At 40.3% G+C, this 20199-nt stretch overlaps 1 protein-coding gene across 1 annotated transcript in view; it reads right to left on the bottom strand.

Moving 5' to 3' along the window:
• Nucleotides 1-2955: 2955 nt before the first annotated feature.
• Nucleotides 2956-20199, bottom strand: part of MBOAT1 (membrane bound O-acyltransferase domain containing 1) — a 57957-nt gene continuing 40713 nt past the window's right edge. The window contains exons 7-13 of the mRNA XM_067292386.1: nt 17913-18096; nt 16082-16274; nt 12747-12850; nt 9796-9860; nt 8277-8409; nt 6897-7048; nt 2956-4814 (exon numbers count right to left, since the gene is read on the bottom strand). Coding sequence (XP_067148487.1) covers nt 4682-4814; nt 6897-7048; nt 8277-8409; nt 9796-9860; nt 12747-12850; nt 16082-16274; nt 17913-18096 — 964 coding nt within the window. The 3' untranslated portion in view covers nt 2956-4681. The remainder of the gene's footprint in view (nt 4815-6896; nt 7049-8276; nt 8410-9795; nt 9861-12746; nt 12851-16081; nt 16275-17912; nt 18097-20199) is intronic.

The following is a 20199-nucleotide window of genomic DNA, read 5'->3' on the forward strand; positions in this document are numbered from 1 at the left end:
TCAGCCTGGCTGCACTGCAGCAAAACCACTCACCTTTGTCAGAGTCCCCCCACCAGAATACTCAGATCTTCGTGTGCCTTAGCCAAGGTCCACTCACCCGCAGAGGGCACTACTCGTAAACGTAACTGAACAAATGCATTTCCACTTTGTGTCACGTCAACACTCAATTAGAAGGCTGCAGTTTCCAAGAGCAAATCCACTTGCTTCCTGCATATTATTACTGTCATCGCTAAGAAGAACGGGAGCAGTGGTCTGCTGATGTACAAAAGAATGCATTTTTAAGCCACATACTGTGCATTTCTACACATGCTGAGATGTCAAGCAAGGCTTCCCACTATGTATCACAGTGCAATGCTGCTAGTCCCCATGAGCTGAAGTACATCTATTCAGAGACATAAGAAAACAGAATCATACCTAAAAGGATATTTCAATGTGTAACTCTGGACATCATTTTGTCTTGGGCAAGGATGAGAAGAGACATGTGCTCCCTCTGCCCACAACACATGGGCCATAGGCATCCCTTGTAACACCCTCTTAAATATTAAAGCCAAGTTTCCAGTCAGTCCCTTTACTCCAGCAAGTGGGCTATTTTTCTGTGGTTTCCAATTCAGGGATAGGCTTTAGATGGCAGAGATGCTGACCTCACTGATGGGAATTTTACTACTGGACTTCCTTGGGGTCAAGATTTCTCCTTGTATTTTTAAGAAAGGATCCAGATCTTGTTTGCGCATGTAAAAGTAGGCTCAGCAAACAGAGTTAAATGCAGATTTACACAAACACCTACCTTAAATAGTAAAAGATTAGAAGACTACAGCATTCTTACCCACCTACTTCATTTTAAATGATGCAAAAATCCGGGACGTGCAGTATATGCATGCAAAACAGAGACGCAAGAAAGGGAGAAAAAATATCTGCCTACCTTGTATCTCACATTTGCGTTGCCTCCATTGCTTGGCATGCTCCAAGTGGACATGTAGGAATGTACTCAAGCAGAGCGGGGGAAAAGCTTGCAGGACAGTAAAGGAAAGTACTTTTGCCTCCAAGTCCACTGAGGAAATTGCTGAGCTGTTGCTTCTTTAAATACCAGCCCCACAGGTTTTTTTTCCATGGAGCTACTGCCCCTTCATTTCCCTTGGTATATCTGAACTAAGCTGAAATGAAGCTTTACTCTCCATTCTGTGTCCCCTCCCAAGTGCGCCTCAACTTCCAGGTTAGTTTTTATGCAGCCAAACAAGCTTAAAAATAGCAGCTGGAATTTCCTCTCAGTTCAAGGAGTGGAGGGTTGTTTTTTGTTTTGGTTTTTTTTTTGTATATATAGAAACACTTTGCCAATCCACCACAATCTACCTTTTTCATGCTGTATGATGGTTCCGTATTTCTTTTTCTCTTATAAACCATCAAGATTGTTTACACCTTGAGAATCTCTCCAGGATCCCCATTTCCTCAGCTTTTTACAGCACAAAGAACCCAGAGAGTGATTAGAAACTAATAACATGTTGGTAATCACAATCATGTACTTTAATCACTGAAGTACACCCTCAAATTACAGTATTCCAATTAGAGATGAGTAATGCAAGGCCAATACTTGAGTTCCCAACATCATGTATTCATAACCTGAATTTCTACTTTGGCTCTAGAGTTATTTATACCTGTGCAAAGCAGGTGCAAGCTGCTATGAAATGAGGAATCTCTTCTGACTAGTAGTGGCTGTTTGCACTCTTCCTGTAAAGCAAAACTTTCTCCCACTGAGAAGTGGGGGCACAAAGACTCAGTACAATGAATCTAGAAAGGTAGTTCAGACCTAATGGTCTTTTTTCAAAGGAGCGTTTTAAAGAGATTTTGTGTTAGCTTTGCAATACTGCCATGGTTGTCTAGGTAAGCTGCCTAGTGTAAAGTAACGCAGTACTGCAACGATTTTAGATCATTTACTTTTTTTTTTTGCAGCTTTAAGACTAATACAGTTAGCAAGTTTCCCTGCAATGCCACATTTTGAAAGGCCATTTCAATTTTAATTCATGTAACAGATCATGTTAAACCCACAAGAACAGTTTTCATTGAAGCCCAGGGTTCGTGTTTTCAGTCAGAGTCACAGGCTGAGAACAGGGTATGACAGGGAATAAAAATTTGCTCACGAGTCCTGACTAATTCATCACATTGCAGAGGCTGAAACCTACAACAGAATTGGAAGCCACTAGAGTTAAGCAACTTTCGTGTACATGAACTGCCACCAAAAAAAAAAAAAAAAAAAGCATTGATAAAATCTGGCCTTTCTTGAGCCTTCACAGGCCCTGAAGGGGGAGACCTCAGGGCCCAGAGCACCAAACGTAAAGGTGGAGGGGGATGGAAAAACAGGGCTAAGGAGGGGAAAGAAAGGCTAACTTCTGCCCAGGGAGACCAGCCCCACCAGGCAAACACGAGGCTTGTGCAGCCCCCCTTCCCCTCCCTACCTGGGCTCTCACCCCCTGGGCGACCGACCTCAGAGGTTTGGGCAAAGCTCCTGCGACATCCACACGGGTGCGTTGCAAATTGCGCGCTCCAGCTAACAGAGGAGCCGGAGGGAATTTCGCAAAACTTCGTCTCCTTTCTCCCTCAAGGAATGGCAGCGATTTCATCCAGCCCTGGGGGATTAGCTTTCGCGAGCCACAGGGCTGTCACAGCACATCTTTAAATAAAATGTCCCTAAGATGCAACACAGGACACTACTATGAGACAAGGATAAGTAAGGAGGGGCCAAGTCGAGGACAGTTCCTGCTTCCACTAAAATAAACGGGGGTTTTCCTGTCTCCATTTCAACAGGAGCAGGATCTGAAGCATATCTAGTCTGTAAAATCTGACAGAGCTGAATAGCTCCCTTCACATGTATGAGTGATTTTCTCATGAGACACAGGCTCATTTATCCATTTTCATGTTTGACTTTCATTAATAATGCCATGCAGTGACACAAAGCAATTTGTTTATTCAGATCCATCTTTTAATACCATTTTGCCTTCAAAATAAATTACCAAATAAACTCTTCCATGAAATACACTCTGAAACATGAGGTGGTCACAGGACAAAATCTTTCCACCAGAAAATAAGAAAATCAAACATTTTTTAAAACTTGTTTTGGTTTCACTGACTTGTTTCCTTCCCAACATAGAGACTCTCCAAAATTTTAATCCAACACAGAAATCAGAATGCAATAAACAGCAGATTCTTTGCTCACTCACACTTCAGTTCAATGACCAAAAAAAAAAAAAAAAAAAAGAATACCAATACTTTACAAGGGAATTGTTTCTAAAACTCCTGAGAAAACCATTCCTGGAAAACAGTAAAGCTTTCTTTTAATGTTTTAATTGTTTTGAAGTGTCCTATTAGCCAATTTTGCAGGGTTAAATGGATTTAAAAAATAAATAAATAAAAAAACTGACACAGCATTTTGCAGCAAGTTATTTCAAAGCACTGTAAGCCCTTAGAAATTAAACCTCACAACATCCCTGTAAGCTTTAGATTTTACAAGCAGGGAAGCTTGCATCAAAAGGTTAAGTGGCTTGCCAAGATCATATATGGACTCGGTGTTGACTCCTGTTATGATCACAATGCATCACACTCCTTGTTTTGTACAGAATTATTATGACTATATTAATATTGTTCCATTTTTGTTTTAGTGTTAGATGTCTGGAAAGAAACCCCCCTACAAGACAGGATGCTTCTGTGCAGAACAGTCTGATGTACTGCTAAACTTTTTGTGTAGAACAGGCTGACCTACTATTAACCTTTTCCACATTTAACCCATAACTGTGAGTTTTAACAGTCTAAACCTGCATGGCTTCTCAGTTACTTCGATCACAAAATGGAAGTGCTACATTACTCTGAAAGTGGAAAGTAAGGCTGAAGTAGCAACGAGCACCAGCTGCATTAACAGAGAAGCCTGATTCTACAGATCACAGGCTATTCCCTTATTTTACTCTTCTGGGTTTTTCCCTTTTGTGTTGCTTTTACTTGGCTTTAGGTTTTGCCTAACAGGTTGACAGTGTTCCCAGCCACCTGTTCCCAAGGGACTTGTCTTGCCCTCATACCAGCAGGTGTCACTTTGAGGGAGGTGGAATATCCTTGCTGCCAAGCTCAGGCTGGAGTCCCTGCCAGGGGGATTGCCCGGAAAGCCCGGCTCCCTCTTCTCCCTGCCGGGGCAGAAGTCGGTGCCAGCACATTGAGCACTCCCATTTCTGTGGTTCTCTACACACACCATCTCTCTTCTTTGCCAAGATACGAAAAGCTGCCTCATCAGCTGCCCTGAGCACCAGGCTACTAGGCAGCTGATTTAACTCTTTACTAGGTACTTCCTGTCCCTTTAAGAACAATATTATTGTTTAATAATGGTATATTTCTGTAAAAGAGCAAAAACACCTCTCTGTGTGAAAAAGTTTAAATATATAAAAACACTTCATAAAAATATTTATTAAAAAAAAATCAAAATGCCCCTTGAGCCTGTAAAAGTTGCCTGTAAAGCTCTGCTACTGGAGTTATCTGAAACACAGTCTTTCTGGCTCTTTTCTGCCCTGACCAGTAAGGTTTTAAGATGAGCAATAGTAATGCCATTCATCTTGCAGCTTGTCCCTCTCCCCCTCCCTTTTTTCTTCTTCTTTGTTTGTTTCCAATATGACAGTTCATGTCCCAATGTCAACGGTTTTCTCTGGAGGTGTCATTTGTCTTTGTTTTTAACGGAGTTCTGCGTGACCTGATTTTGAGGCCTTCTTACAGAGCGAGCTTGAGGTCTGATTGGTAACACTAGCAACACCAGGATGCTTAAGATGTGCATGTGAAAATACATAGACCTAGAAAGAAAATAAGAAAGACAAAATTATGCTCCTGTTGATAATAACACAAATGTTAGGAATTGTACAACCTCAACAATCCAGTGCAGAATGCAGTGCTAAGGGGTAAATGCAGAAAGTAAGAACCTGACCTAGAAATGACCAAAATACACTCCTGAATTGCACACATCCTATAGATGTGACATGTGCTAGCATCAGTGAAAACGTTGCCATGGATGTGAATGAGGTAAGGAATTATCTGGCAAACTCCAGAATCCACCCCTCTTCTCCTGCACCCAAAATCTGGGAGCTCAGATAAACCCACAGAAATCAACACTGGACTTAGTCAGCTCATCTCTCTTTCAACATTAAAGATTATAAAATGATACATTCTGAGGAAACCTTTTTTATTTTTAGGACATAAAGCATGTACAAGTAGAAAACAAACAAATGAAAAATGACACCAAGCAACTGAATGAGAAAGAAAAAAATCCATTCCAAATATGGAGATCTGAAATAAATCAAAACATTCAACTTCTTAGTGAGGGAGGTCAGTTAATGACAATTACAAAAGGGCCTTGTTTTTAAAGGCAGCTATTCAGAGATACCTTTATCTGATATTTTATTGAATATCAAACATTTTTATTTCTAATAACTTGGTATGCACAGGATTGAAAAGAAACTAAATATACTAAGACCAGCCATATGAGCCTGGGGCAGCTTGGAGAGGACTCAGTTTGGGAGCAGTAGAATCCAGCTCCTAAACACAGAGATGCACCTTTGGACAGCCTCATCTACACTTCTCACCACAGATCTTAATAACCTTGTAAGGTGTTTAAGACCACAGTTAGGTGTGCAGTGCTCCAAAAATTCATGGGTTGGTCCAAAGGCCTACAATTTCCTTGCTTTCCTTGCTTCCTTCCCTAAATTCAGGTATTAACTATGTTCTGAGTCACTAGGGCAAAAAGTATTAAGGTATCAACCCAGCTTGAGGCAGAGATGGAAAATCACTTTCCTTGTTCAGAGCTTTGGTAAAGGCAACACTTCTCCCTTCGTGGACACTGGCATATTAATAGCAAGCTCTTTATACATACTTATTTCTGCAGTTCTGAGGTTAGCAATGTAATCTCACAGAATGACATACTAACATTTAATACAGGGAATGGCCTTTTGTAGCAAAAAGGCACCAAATTTTACTAACTGGGAAAATCCACGAAAAGAGTTTAATATTTTAGGCTTTTCTCTCCCTTTTTGTTCTGTTTGCTACTTCTGTCTTAAAAGACAGTATCTAGGAAAGCATGTTACCAAAGAAAGATTTAGGGTTGTTTTCATATGGTAAGTTTTCACTGTGTTGAAATCAAATGTTTTAAGAAAAGGTCAACATTTAAAGCCCTTCAAAGAGACTTACTCACAGCGCCTATCCTGACTACCAGTTTTGTGTCTCTTATTTTAAAGTAATGAAATGTCTCTCTTCTCAACCAAAACCTGCTATTCTACATTTGACAAAGTTTACTGTAGAATGAAAGAAAAGAAAAGCTATTTAGTCCAGCCTCCCTTTCCAAATTATTTTGTCCTTTATTCAATATACTCTGCAATACCAGTGCTTTCTTAGGGATCTATGAAAATATTCACATCCAAAAAGGAAAACGTATGGATTCCAGTAAGCAATGCTCTGTCAGGTATGCTCCTTGTCTCCTGCTGATAAATTCATATCTCCTCTTCTATGCATTCTGCAGCTGGGAATGGTTTTTTTTTTGACTGAGTTCTTTCTATTGTCAGCCAACATTATTTTTAACCTCTCCAGCCTTGGCTACTCTTAACGGTTCAGACTTGAGTGTTTTGAAAAAGGAAACTGAATATGTGAAAAATCAGATTATATGAGAATACAGAAAGACTGAGAAATAAAAGAGAAGTGTTCTGCTTTGGCACTAATAGCTCATCAAGTTACAGGAGTGCAAAAAATCACTCCTTACTTTATTAAATATCCTGTTTGAATTCCTTTCAAATTATGATGAAATGCCAATTGCCTTTTAGAGTTGTTTGGCTTATTTAACAAAAGCCTGTGCTTGTCTGAAGTATAGTAGTTAAGAAGAGAGAACTTACTTGTAAAACTTAATTGTGGGCTCAACAGCCAGCATAACAAAAGGTGCAACAGTATAGCAAACAGCCAGTTGAGTGACAACCCAGGTAACAATATCATAGGCTACCTTGAGAGGCGTTGGTGCAAGGAAGTAATGTCTGCAATTGTTTCTTATCTGCAGGTCAAGGAAAAGTAAACAGAAAATGGTACAAGTTAATTTCTTAGGTAAAGTCACGCAGGCACCCTGTGGTGTATCTATTACACCCTCCATTTATCATCAACATTGGTACTACAGAAAACTCCATACACCAGTTAGAAAGCACTGGCAGTAGGGAGGAAGACAGAAGTCTATTGATTGACATATCTAAAATCCCACAATCAATCAGTGGTAAACAGAGAAGAACGTCCCATTTTCCTCTGTCATAGTCACCAGAGCAGACTGGTGACTTTGGACAGATCTTTGGACAATATCTTTGGGAGAGGGAGGTCTTCATGATTGATCTCCCTCTGTCCCTTTTTTGGTTACTGATTCTCAATTGTGAAACAAAATTACTTTAAATAAACAAGTACGTGTTTATATGTGCAAGCATGTTCAGTTATCTATAGAGGTTGGTTTGGCTTTTTGTCTATGCAATGGACCTTCATACCTGAGAGGCAAAGCACACATTAAGGTGGCATGCTCAGCAGCCTACCCTAGCCATAGGGGCTAATGATGATCACTAGTTTAATTCGCCTTTCAAACTGACCTGGTATTTATCCATAGTTAAAGACAACAGTGGTACTTCCCAGCCCTGCATAACTGGCTGGTTCAGCCTGAAAGGTCGGCAGTGATAAATCTAACCATGGTGAAATGTGAAATCTGTTCTGTCTTTGGTAACTGTGCCCAAGATCAGGCTCATATATGCAGAGCCTGGTGGCTCAGTCAACTGCATCCACGTGAACAGAGTTCAGGATTGAGCTAATGCTCAGTCCATGACTGAGTTTTCCTCTCTTGAGAGTGACACTAGGCTCAGAGCCGATTACAAGCCAGCATACAGGCAACATGGACTAGCAGAAGTCTAGACTCAAGCATAAGCTTGAGTCCCAAGCTAATTTGGTTGCATAGACATAGCCAATAGTATTACCAAACCATACCTAACTGTATGCTCAAAACCAACATTTTCCTAGAGATCCAGGGACAGCATTGCAGCACATGCAGAATCAGTGCTGGCTGCAACTGGTGGGGGTACCTTGTAACCAGTATTAAAACAGAGCAGAGCTTCTGTGAACATCATTCCTGCAAAGGCGTGTAAGAGGACTCACAGCAGGGACAAGTCAGTCGAGTGTGTCAGAGGGGTCCCTGCAGGAGATAGTGGGATAGTATCTAATGCAGGCCTGGGAAGAGAACAATGCGAGGTACGTACTGCTCTGGCTGCAAGCGTGATAAGGATTCCAGTGAGGAATGTAAAATAATATCCAGGATAGATACCATGCCACAGGGCTGACAGGATAAACGTTAAAGCTGTAGGGTACCAGGGAGCTCTGTCATAGCAAACTCTGCAAAGAAGAAAACAAAACAAGAAAGAAGCAGCTGAATATGACTGAGCAACGGTTACTGCACTTCAAATCCTTCTCAGTTTTTAAGGCCTTATGCCGCTTTCTTAAAGGCTTCATCTTGCCTCAGTTACAGATCAGGGCGTGAGGCATCCTCTCTTCATTTACATGAGGGTCAATGGAAAGAGTAAATGTACTTTTATGCATTGAGTGTTCAAAGAGCCCCTGTACAAATGTTACCCGTGCTCATGGAATTTAAATAAACAAAAAGGCAAAGAGGCGGACAGACTTCTCATTCACCTTTGTAGTGACAATGTTTTTCTCCATCTGGAATTGTGCTCCACTCTTCAATACTCTAATAGTAAAAGACATCACCCCACCCTTCACTGGTGAATTCAGGTATTTGTTAGGCACTGCTATTTTACAGATGCTGTGCACAACAGAGAGTGCCTTTAGTATTGCAAAGTAGTGGATTCCTGCTAACTTTTAGCAGCCCAAAATTGTACTCCAAAGATGTAAAGTGAATGATACCAGTTCAAGAACACCCTGACAGGTCCACTTGACTATCTGAGTTTTAACTGAAATGCAGTGTTCCAAAGAAATGAGTCAAGATAACTCATTTCTTCCCAGGAACATTATTTGAATCATGAAGAGTAGTAGAAATTGATTTCTAAGATGTATGTATTTAACAGTAAAAATAATTCTCATAACCACAATAAACATGTGCCTGAGTTTCAAACACCACATTAACTTACTTTACGCTGAGCTTTAGTCATGCCAAGAAGTGCATTTATAAATAATAAGATACAGTGCAATCTACAAAATTTGGACTCAACAGTTATATGAGCATTAACGGACCCTCTCACTGCTTTGGGAAGTCTCTTTTCCACATCCTAAACTGGGACTCTCCAACAAGTGTCATGCGATAACCCCAACTGGACTACACTGAGGCTCTGGACAAAAATCTGAACATCCTTCCGTTTCTAACCAAGCTGGATCTCAGCGATGCGGTCAGGCTGCCCTCCAGCAGCAATACACAGGGGAAACCCAACAGAGGATGAATAGCCACTGAAACAGTACAGCAAGGATAATAGAGGCCAACAGCAGCAGCCTGAAAGATGCCATCAGAATGCTATTCCTTTTTATTTTGGAAGAGTTGAACAGTTCATTTATGGTCTTGCTGCTCATATATAAAGTGTGAAAATTGTACATTTGCAGCAATAAAACTTTATAGCACCAAATACCATTGTAGTACACCAACTGTCATAGACCCGGGGAATGAAGAAAGAACATGAGGCTATGCATGGATGACTTTCACCAGCCAGTGTTTTTCCAGGCCATCTAGAGTTTTTGGATCTCACAAGCAAACTACCATTTCATTACTCTTACCGTTTTAGCCAGGCAGCTGTCTGAATGTTCCAGTTTTCAATGTACATTTTAAAACTTGTCGCAGTCTAAGAGAGAAGAAATTCACATGAAATGTTAGCTTTGTAACCTGTAAAATAATACTCGCATTTTAAATTAGAGAGGTGACACATGCAACTTATTCACTATAGTAGCTAACTATTGTGAAAACTGTGTCAACACAGTCCATAATTACACTAATACAGTTTGGGAGGGACACTAATCAGGTTGTGCTCACCACTAACACTTGGCGCTTGCTGTAAAATCTCACTTCGCTTTGTAAAATTAAACAAAATGTTTGGTTATTTTTCACATCATGGGAAATCCAGAAAGCTTTGTTTTAAATATTTGTCCTTTCCTACAGTTCACAAACAGTTTCATTTTCGGAAGAGATACCCTGCCATCCATTACACAGTCTGGACTTCCCTAGAGTGCTGTTAAAACAAAGCGTTATAAAAACTAAAAGAAACACATTATTATTTGGAGAAGGAAGGAGGAGATCGGAAAACATGGACAAAACATGTTAGGACAAAATTTAGAATGCAATTCTCAGCTCGTTAGACACCTTGCGAAACTGAAATGGGCACTAGGGTACTGGGAGAACTAACTATCCTTCCCTGCAGCCTCAGTTCCCCTAGTCCTGGTCAACTCCACCTCTGGCCGTTCCCTGTCCACCTTCCTCCTTGTTCCTTGCTTGCTGACAGAAACCTCCAAGGACTTCTTCAGCAAGTAGGGATAAATAACTGGTGTCCACCAATTCAGCGAAAACACGATGTTTTGCCACATTTGCTGATGACAAGGGCATGCTGATGAGAAGGTGCCAAGGTGTCCAAGGGGAATATCCAGATATTTTTGCACTTCTGTGCAGAATCCTGAAGATTAGCACTATCAGCTTCTGTGGTTAAAGAGTTAAAACAATTGGCAATTCCCAGTGCAGTACTGCCACATTTTAATTGCATTACTGCACCAAAAGAAGCCAAGGAAAGCACAATTTCTCTTCCAAACAATATTGTCACTCTCTTCTGGCCTCTTTTAACTTCTCCCGTTACATTACCAAGAAAGAAGGCAGTCTTTGGCTGTCAAAATACACACGCTGCCAAGGTTTTCTTCAAGCTCTCCATATGCATTTGGCCTCCTGTCACACTTTAAGTACCTTCACAATTCCTGCCATGTGCTTATATTCACTTGACCACTATGGACTGGATCAGTTTGTGGCCACATTTAGCACTCAGCTCAAGTGCTTGGTTCTTAAGCATTTTTACACACGAAAGTGGCTATTCCTGCTTAAAAGGTACTGTATAATAGCACTTAAACTTTAACTCCCAGGATGGTGGACGGTGCATAAAGGGACAGTCAAAGGCTTACAGGAAGTAATGGTCTCTTCTTATTATTGCACATACAGAAAAATCCATGGAGAGTCTTTTTTTTCTCCTGCTCACTCAGATGCTCTCCAGGATAAGACCAGGAAATTGGGAAAACTCCAGTACAACATCACACCTGACAAGGATTTTGAGGTCAGTTTGGCCCCTCTGTTTTACGCCCCTGGAAAACAATTTCACCACCATGATCCCTGTTGCCCATATGACCAGTAAAGGAAAAAGGTTTCAACAGGGCCTACAGTTCAGTGGGCAGAGAGGAGCAAAGGATCCTGCTTTCCTCTGCTCAGCTTGAGCAAAGAGCACTGCATGCACCTGACTTTCCTCCTTGGAATAGGAATTGTCTCAGCCCATCTAGTTAGGAATTGTCTCCTGCCCAGAAACTGAATTAGGTCCTGATTCAAGATCTCAGGATGATATCTGGGGCACTGCCTTTCTCGCTGAGTATAAAGCATTTCTGTGCTGTGTACTCTGTACCACGCAAGGAGAGACATATACTGAGGATTAAAGTAGAAAACAGAAAAAGCATGTTGACAAAGAAAGAGTGTATAATGATTCTTCCAGCTTTTGCATCTTCCAACATTTTCCAACTCTGAATTACAGCAGCTCTTGCATTTTAGAGAAGAGCTATCAGAGCACATTTGTTTAGTCACAGATCATTCAGCAATACAGCAGTCAACTTGTTGTTTTCATCTGTTTTTCCTTTTAAAATCATAACTACAGAATTACAGGGGGAAGTTCCTCCTATTTCTACTGAAAAGAAGTCTTTAGAAAGATCAATCCCAGACTTGCAAATATTTTCACATCCCACTGGCATTCAGAAAATATTCTTGGGGGCAAACAAATAACTGAATTGGCCATCTTTTGCGTTAAAGAAACAAACATAAATAGTTTACAGAAGACTAATGGATGTTAAAAGCATGTTGCAGTCACAAGGAACATGTGTGACAGATGTTTTGAGAAACCATGTGGTTTGCTGGATAGAGCCCTCTATCAGCAGCCATCTAAACTCCATGTGGCTCTGCCAATTCTCATGCAGGCTGCTCAGGCACTGTTACCTCTTCCTTGCTTTTCTCCACCTAGAACAGACAGTCTAGTTGTGCGCACTCAGAAACTCAGCTCTTCCATATGTTTATGCAATTCCTACCCATGATGGCCTCTTTCCCACCCCTGCATCTCAATCAGGGTACAAAAATTAAGATCGTTAGAAGTAAATATATTGAAGACACACAGATGGTGAAGAATCATAGTTACAAGCAATTTATTGACCTACTGAACTCAGGCACAATCTACGATAATTGACTGCTCATTTATTAAACATCTGATTAATCATTTATTAGCCCTCTATAAACTATTTCAAATGCAACCTGAATATAGAGTATGACCAAGTCAGTGTGACAGATGCTATTTATCTGCCCAGTAGATAAAATACAAAATCTCTCCAAGTTAAAGAGAGGCAGCCTGGTGGCACAGACTTATCTTTCCTTCCAGCAAAGCTTCTCCTCATTATCATGCCCATTTTTCTATAATTACACCAACACTGTCATTCCTTTAACTCACCTCAATGTTCCAGATATTTAAATTGGATAACAGGTCCCAATGGAAAATGCCTCTCTCATCTACTCCACTGAATCCATAACCAGCTGCATTGTTGACCGCATCTGCTGCAATATCAAAGCAAAACTGGTCAAATCAGACTGCTGGAGGAGCCATATTTTCTTACGAGTCTGTACAGCACTAAACACACATTCAAACCACCATTATAGCAATTAACATCCTTGCTTTCAGAGGGACTTCTTGTTAGCAAAGGGGCATTGCTCTAAGGCAGTACAAGAGAGTCGTTTCCTCAAGAAAAAAAAACAGCTACTCTGTGGGCAGAAGATATAAAATAATAAAATAAAATAATAAAACAACAGTGAAAGGAAATAACTTTTCTTACCATTTTCCCATTATCATCTATTTGAGACAGATGTATAAGAGTTGTCATAAAATGAATTACTATTTTCCTCAAAAGGGTACCTGAGATGTCACAGTATTTTCCAGAATTCAGCAATACTGTAGTGTCTCAAAGACATGTTTACCATTTCTGTTAAGACTTCCAACACAGCTGTTCTAATTAAGATTTTTATTCATGCTTTCACAGACAGAGCCTTTTGCTTATCTTGTTGCTCAGTGCCTCACTAAAATACCTGGCCATCTCTGCAAATCAAATATTGAGTAGCCCCAATTACAGACTTAACTACTTTAAGTGCAAACAAAAGCTTGGGTAGTGGTAGGCATTTTCACATGCTGCGGTCCCTCTCGTGTTCTGCTGCAGTGAAGCACAGGACAACACCACCGGCTAAAGTTCTTGCTCTTTCCCAGGGTGCAAGTTGGCTATTTCCCTTCTCAGCCTTGCCTGGGAGTCATCTGATCCCTGGGTCTGGACTGTGAAGTTCCTGCTTTCAGTGTGCCCCTGCCAGAAATCCTCTCTATGTACTAAGAAAACAGGAGGGATTCATTATCTCTGGGTCATTAGATGCAGCAAACACTAAGGATACTGGAAGAAAGAGGAAAACAAAAATACAGATCAGGCTTTTCCTTCTAGATCATTTACAAAATACAAGCCTGATTAAGCTAAGCTTTAAAAAACTCAACATTTCTTTCCTGAGAATGAAAACTGACTTTGCTTTATAAGTGCTATGAATATAGGCACTGGGAAGAGAGCCTAACCTAAAAGCAATGGCAGTAACATTAGGAGAAAAAAAAAAAGAAAAGAAAAGCAGCAGCCTTCTCTAACCTAAAACTTTCCCTTTATTTTCCACTTTACTAACAAGCTAGATTTCTAGATTTTATTGAGGGAAATAAACGTTTCCAAGTTCTAATTCTCTCCCTGTTTAAAAAAAACCCTGTCTGATATTGTATTTATCTTACGGCCTACCAGTGTCTTGCTGGGGGATCCCTAATGAGCTGCTCAGCCCATGCAACCCTGCCCGGTACAGAGAATGGAACTGCTCACAGCTACAGCCGCAGAGCAGAGGGTCCCCTATGTTTGCTCCTTCTTGCTCCAAGGGTAACACCAGACTCTTTAGTGCTTTGCTGCCAAAAGCAAGAAATCAGAATTCCAGGGGCATAGGATTACAGCAGATCTGCAAGCAGCGGTTCACAAGCTGTTGCCTGAAGAACAACATGTTTTGGAGCACAGAAGAATCACAATTGTTCAGCCTTTGGCTGACTGATGAAAGCCCAACCTCCAACAAGTTCAGCAGAGGTTTCCCTGCTGACTTGAGCGGGTCTGGCATATTGCTTTCCCTCCACACGGATCCCTGGATGCAGGCATCAGTTCCAGATCTTTTTCATCAACAGTGCTGAGTTAAGTTTGCAGCTAAGTTTCCGTGATTATTGCTAATGCAGAGAGAAGCTGAATTTTCTGTCTTTCTGTGGATCTGGAAGAATTCAGCAGCGTGGCTCTCGCACAATAGTGTGCCTGTCCTCTTCTAAGAACAGGAAGCACTTATCAGCGGTTTCAGTGGGCACTTATATAATGCCCTGTGCCATGCAGCAGGGAAACTAAACTGCAAAGGGAGAAAACGCCTGCTGTTTTGATGCCTCGATCTCTAATGTGAATAACAGAGGCCTCACCCACCAGGAAGCAATGCATGCTTTTCCCAAAACCCCTTCATTTATAAGATATTTCTACAGTCTCTAAGGCTTAGTAATGCCACAAATCCAAATGCAGTTTTTCTCTTTAATAATGTGCTTTTAGTTAACTAGAAAGCCAGAAAAATTGCAAGCAACAACTCAGTATTGATTCTCACAAAAGTAAGTTTCTGAGCAAACAATTCTTTGTCCTAAAGTCGTTCCGAGCCCACACATGCCAGCCCTGGCTGTTTTCCTCAATTTGTCATTTTTATTCCCAGTAGTTTAATCACAACCTCACAACGAATCTCCCTGGATCTTTCCACCCATCTCAGTGACACTCTCTTCACTTTCAAGTGTACATATCTCTGTCTGGTACACTTTCAGGATCTCTTCCACGCACAAAATCTTGCACTACCAGCAAAAACTCAGTCCTTCTCAATTTTCAGCCTAGCCTAGAGGATTTGACTCCTCACAGACTGATGGAAAGGTGACTTTTAAAAGGAAGAAGGTAAAACGGAAAATGTTTATCAGGGCCACGAGTCTAGTTGGGCTTCCAATAATAAAGCCAAAGAAATTTGCTTCTCTCTATTATGAGCTCTTTTCTTTCTCTCCTTTTCCCAGCAGAGATTCCTGGTCCTCCCCACCGCCTCTGTTATCACCCACCTTCTCTGTTGGTCTCCAGGCCTTTCTTTCGATTGCTCAAAGCTCATTTGTGTACAGGACCACACCATGCCAAGACAAAACCTAACTTCATCTCCCACCAACCGTACAGCTTTTTAGTACAGGTGCATGGGCAAAAGTCTTCCCACAGTAAGAGAGAAGTCTGTTCACATCTGTTACATACTTGTAATCCTGAGCCGGGATTACCTCTCAATCCCACTGACAGAAGTGGCAGATTATGGAAAAAGTATAAAAATCAAGGCTTAGAGGAAGCAACCTTTTTTTTCCTGAAAAATACATGTAAAAATAATTTCAGTATAATTTCAAAAGATTAAGTAAGGGGAAATTGCTATATTGACTTTATTGACTGAGAAGCTGAGAAGCAGATTAAGTTCCAGAGACCAGGAATCTCAAACTGGGAGAAAATCTATGCAAATTTTTCAAAACCTTTGATGTCTCCCCACTTCAGTAGGCTTCACTGCCTACAGGAACATGCGTATGTCTCCCATAAGAATTATAGGTCTAGGGCCTATTTATTACTCTTTCAGACCCACATCCCTATATTTATGAACTGATTTATTACTGACAAAAATAAGTGACACAGTCAGGCTTACCTAACGTCCATGCAAAGTAATACTTTGGCTTTGCTGCCTGTGTAACAACATACAGGTAACCAAGTCTTGACAAGAAGGATGTTTTCTCAAGAAATTCATTATTAATAATATATGCCACAGGGAAGTTCTTGGTAAGTGTCAAGAACAAAATGAGAGATGCAAGTGTGATACACAGCTTGTACATCACCGCTCCCTAAAAAGCACAAAGGACAATGAAACATTCATTAGAAGTATTTGCTTAAGGGGGAAAAAAAAAGCAGTGCTCACCACATATGAAAAGAATGTGATTCAAAAGCCAATGCAATTAGCGGCAACAAAGGCCACAATAATTAATTTAGAAAAGGTGACAAAAGAAGGCCAAAGAACAAGGTTAAGTTTAATGTGGCTTACTGAACTACCTGTCCACGGGTATAAAGGAGAATTAGAAGTCGAAGCTGGCCATGAACTTCATCAGAGATTCCTACAGCAGTTGGTGGAAGTTCTTAAATGGGGGCGGGAGAGGAAACACTCCCCAACAGAAAGGAGAAAGCTTTCCTGTATGCACTGTCACCTCCTGGAACAAAAGACTGGATTTCTCCTGAAAGCCAAAAGCACTCATTTTCAGGACAATAATAGGTCTTACCATCCAGCTGTCATCCAAAAGTCTTGCTAAAAATCCCTTTTCAGAAAAGTATACATCTTACAGGTATCTGCTGTCATCCTACTTTCTGTTATTGCTCCCTAGCTTTTTGTATACTGAAATTATTGACAGAATTATGCCAATACTTAGAAGCTGGATTTCAAATATGCACCAGGAGAAAGCATTCCTTGATACAGTCATAATACAAGAAGATAAATCTGGCACTGAGGTACTATGTAAGAATTGACTTATATGTTCTCAAAAGAATAACAACTTTTGGAAGTGCAAGTATATTATTTAAACAACAATGCATTTTTTTGATCCAAGTTCTCGTTTTGAATCTACTTCATATTCAGTAAAAGTCTACTGTGTAATTAATTTTAAATTGATTACAATGAGAATTGTAATATTCTCTGCAGACTTGCATGTAACATAATATGGGCCTGGTTCTGGCCTCACTCATAAATCAGAAGACTGACCACTAAAGTTTTTGTGGAAATACAACCACGTGAGACAGGAATCAGATCTGTATAGGCACATACTCCACTTTAGAGAAGGCATTCTGCACTTGCTTAGGAAGCTACACATTCAGTGTCACCTTAAGTTAAGGCAGAGAAATCTGGTTTTCACGTTATCCTGCCATATAAGAAGGTCATTTATAAGGTGGTCTTCAGATAACATTGAAAAAAAAAAAAAATTAGTGTTACATGTATCTTTTTCTGCCTTGTAAGTAAGAAATGACCTCTGAGTCATCTTAAAGTGTGAGAGTCTCTTGAAAAGCATCTGGACAAGCTACAGTTTCTGATCAGCCATGATTCCTGTACTCCTGGTATCTCCTGCATTACAGGCAGCATTCAGCTTTTCTTCCTGATAAGATGCCCTGTTTTCCTCTTTTGTCTGGAGTTGTACTGCAATTCATAATTCATAATTATCGGAACCTGCAGAACATTCCCATTCCCCAACAGAAGACACTCATTAACAAATGACCTGTTTTGCAAGCTAAACACACTGTGGGAATTCAAGAGGAAAACACTAGTCCCTTCACCCTTGACTTCATGATAAAAATGGCAGCCACTTTACAGAAAAAAAATACAGTAACATTTAATGGGAAGATAATCCAAAAATGGCTTTTCTTCTTATAACTATGAGAATCATGTACAAAGCTGTACTCTCCTGCCCTTTGGAATAAATCTTTGTCAATTTAAAACTTACAGTTGGAGAAGGATCAGGAAGTCTGTCATAGCCCTTCTGCTTCCAGTTCACTTCTAAGAGTTTCATGTGCACATGCCTCCCTTCGATGAAGGCTATATAATCCTTGTAATTGCTGCAAGGCCCAGCTATGATGCTCATAAAATTGAGGAGATAGCTTAAGTACTCCAGTAAAGAAGGTCTGGTCCTGTGAAAAACATCCACACAGAACAGAATTAAAAAACAAGGAAAAACACAGCAAAGGCTTTCATGGGTGCTTTTGGTCATACTGTCTATTTCAGTCCTCACCTCTCTCCTCCCTCCTGCCAGCTGAAAGCTCAATCATCTTTTTTGGAGAAGATGATGCACAGCCCCTCTTATATCCCAGTAATGACTGGCAAGTGGCAGTCAGGACAAAGGTAATGCAGAAGTACTTAAATGACAGGTAAACAAAATGCTACTGATTTGAAAAGTTGCAATCTTATTATTAGAAACATTTTAGTTAAAAATACTCATAAATTTAAGTATCTACTCTCAGACAAACTGATTTGCAACATTTGAACAGGCCAGCAGAAACAGCGGTCAGGAGCTGGTAACTGGTTTTGGACACTTGTCCAATATGGCATGGACCAGTAACGGCTGGCAGACCACAAGCTGAGTAACACTAGTCTGACCAAGCTGTGCAATGCAATATTTTGCATTTTTATGCAAACTATAAGGCAGGAAGTATTTAACACAATGACTGTCAGGCCTGAGAGAAGCTCTCACCCACCTCTTCTCAAAGCAGCTGCCTGTACAGCTCCGCCTTTTGAAAAATGGGAAGTGTGATAAATGGGAACAGAATGAAAAGTCATTCTGTCCTACTGTGCAAATAAAGGAAGTAATTGCCTGTATTGCATCATGAACAGGAAAAGGTAGTAAGAGGAAAAGAAACATATAAATCAAAAGACAGCTGAAGATGAAAGTCAAAGAAAGCAATCTTGTTCATTATTTCTATTTTGCTAGTGCATATTCCACAGGTTCCTCTGGGGGTTTTACTGTTAGATGTTAAATGAAGAAGATCCACTGTCAATACTACAGGTTAGCAGGACTAAAAAAAAGACACATAGGCTTTTCACCACTAGTATAGTTTCTAAAGTGTTGGGCTTGCTTTATTTATGCGACAGAAGATGCTACCATTTGAATTCTGCATTCAAATGCACAGTGCTTTCCATGAACTTGCTGATAGTCACCAAAGTCAATGAGGACTACCCAGTTGGGAAAAAAAAATAGGGTACTGTGTTTAAAGATTCTTCTGCCCAAGATACAGATGGATATGCATAAACTAAAACCCACTTAAAATTAATTCAGACTAAACCACAGATTTTTAGCAGAAAATCTAAGCAACAGTTAAACATTTGCTGTTGCCTACTTTTATTTTGAAGCAGAATTAGTTTGAATAAACAGTTGGCTTAGCCAGGGATTTTGTGCATTCACTCTGCTGGTTATTGTAGATGTTAGTTTCTGAATGACATGTTCTCTTGTGAAACCATTTGATAGAAAGATGCAGTAGGTGGCAAGCAAATTAGGGGAAGGATCATCTTTTTGTTCTTCAAACTCAGGTCCGTGATTTGGGCTTCTGAGCTCTACAGTATGATTAAAAATAAAGTCATTAGTTTCAACTCAGATTCTGCATATGGGTGGGTGGGGAGACATGAGCAATGCATGAAGGAATGTACAGAGGATGAGTGAGAAACAAAAACAGACCAAGAACAGGAGGGAAGACAAAAGGCTGTATTACCAAAGGGGATTTAAAACCCTTTAGTTATGATTTGTCTGCCACTGACATTTGAGCTATTGGTATGTACTTTTATATTATGAGCTCATCTACTGTACAAAGAAAAAAGTCTGTTTAGTGAGAATTGGACCAGAACTAACTGTATGGTCACATGGGCCCAGTGCAGTTCAACATTATGCTGTGAGCCTTAAAAATAGACACACAGCTAAGGGCTGGAGCAAAAGTTATATAAGTCTTCCTACAGGATTTTTGCGTTTCAAGATACAACTCCCTTCTCACTTTTATAATCTCATAGGCAGATTTTCTGATAGTTCAATCTTTTGTCTTGTAAACTAAGGAAACAACTTCCCTAGGCCTAAACAAACACTTCATGGTGAAAAGCAGTTACAGCTGTAACACTAATTCTTCCCAAAAAAGAATTTACCTGCATCTTGCACTTCCACTAAAACAGGAAGAGGGGGGGGAAAAAAAAAAAAAAAAAAGACAGACACTTGAATACATAACCAATATGCAATCCCCCTCTGAAAAATGAGA

This window comes from Apteryx mantelli, chromosome 2 (assembly GCF_036417845.1).
Source record: "Apteryx mantelli isolate bAptMan1 chromosome 2, bAptMan1.hap1, whole genome shotgun sequence".
NCBI lineage: Eukaryota > Metazoa > Chordata > Aves > Apterygiformes > Apterygidae > Apteryx > Apteryx mantelli.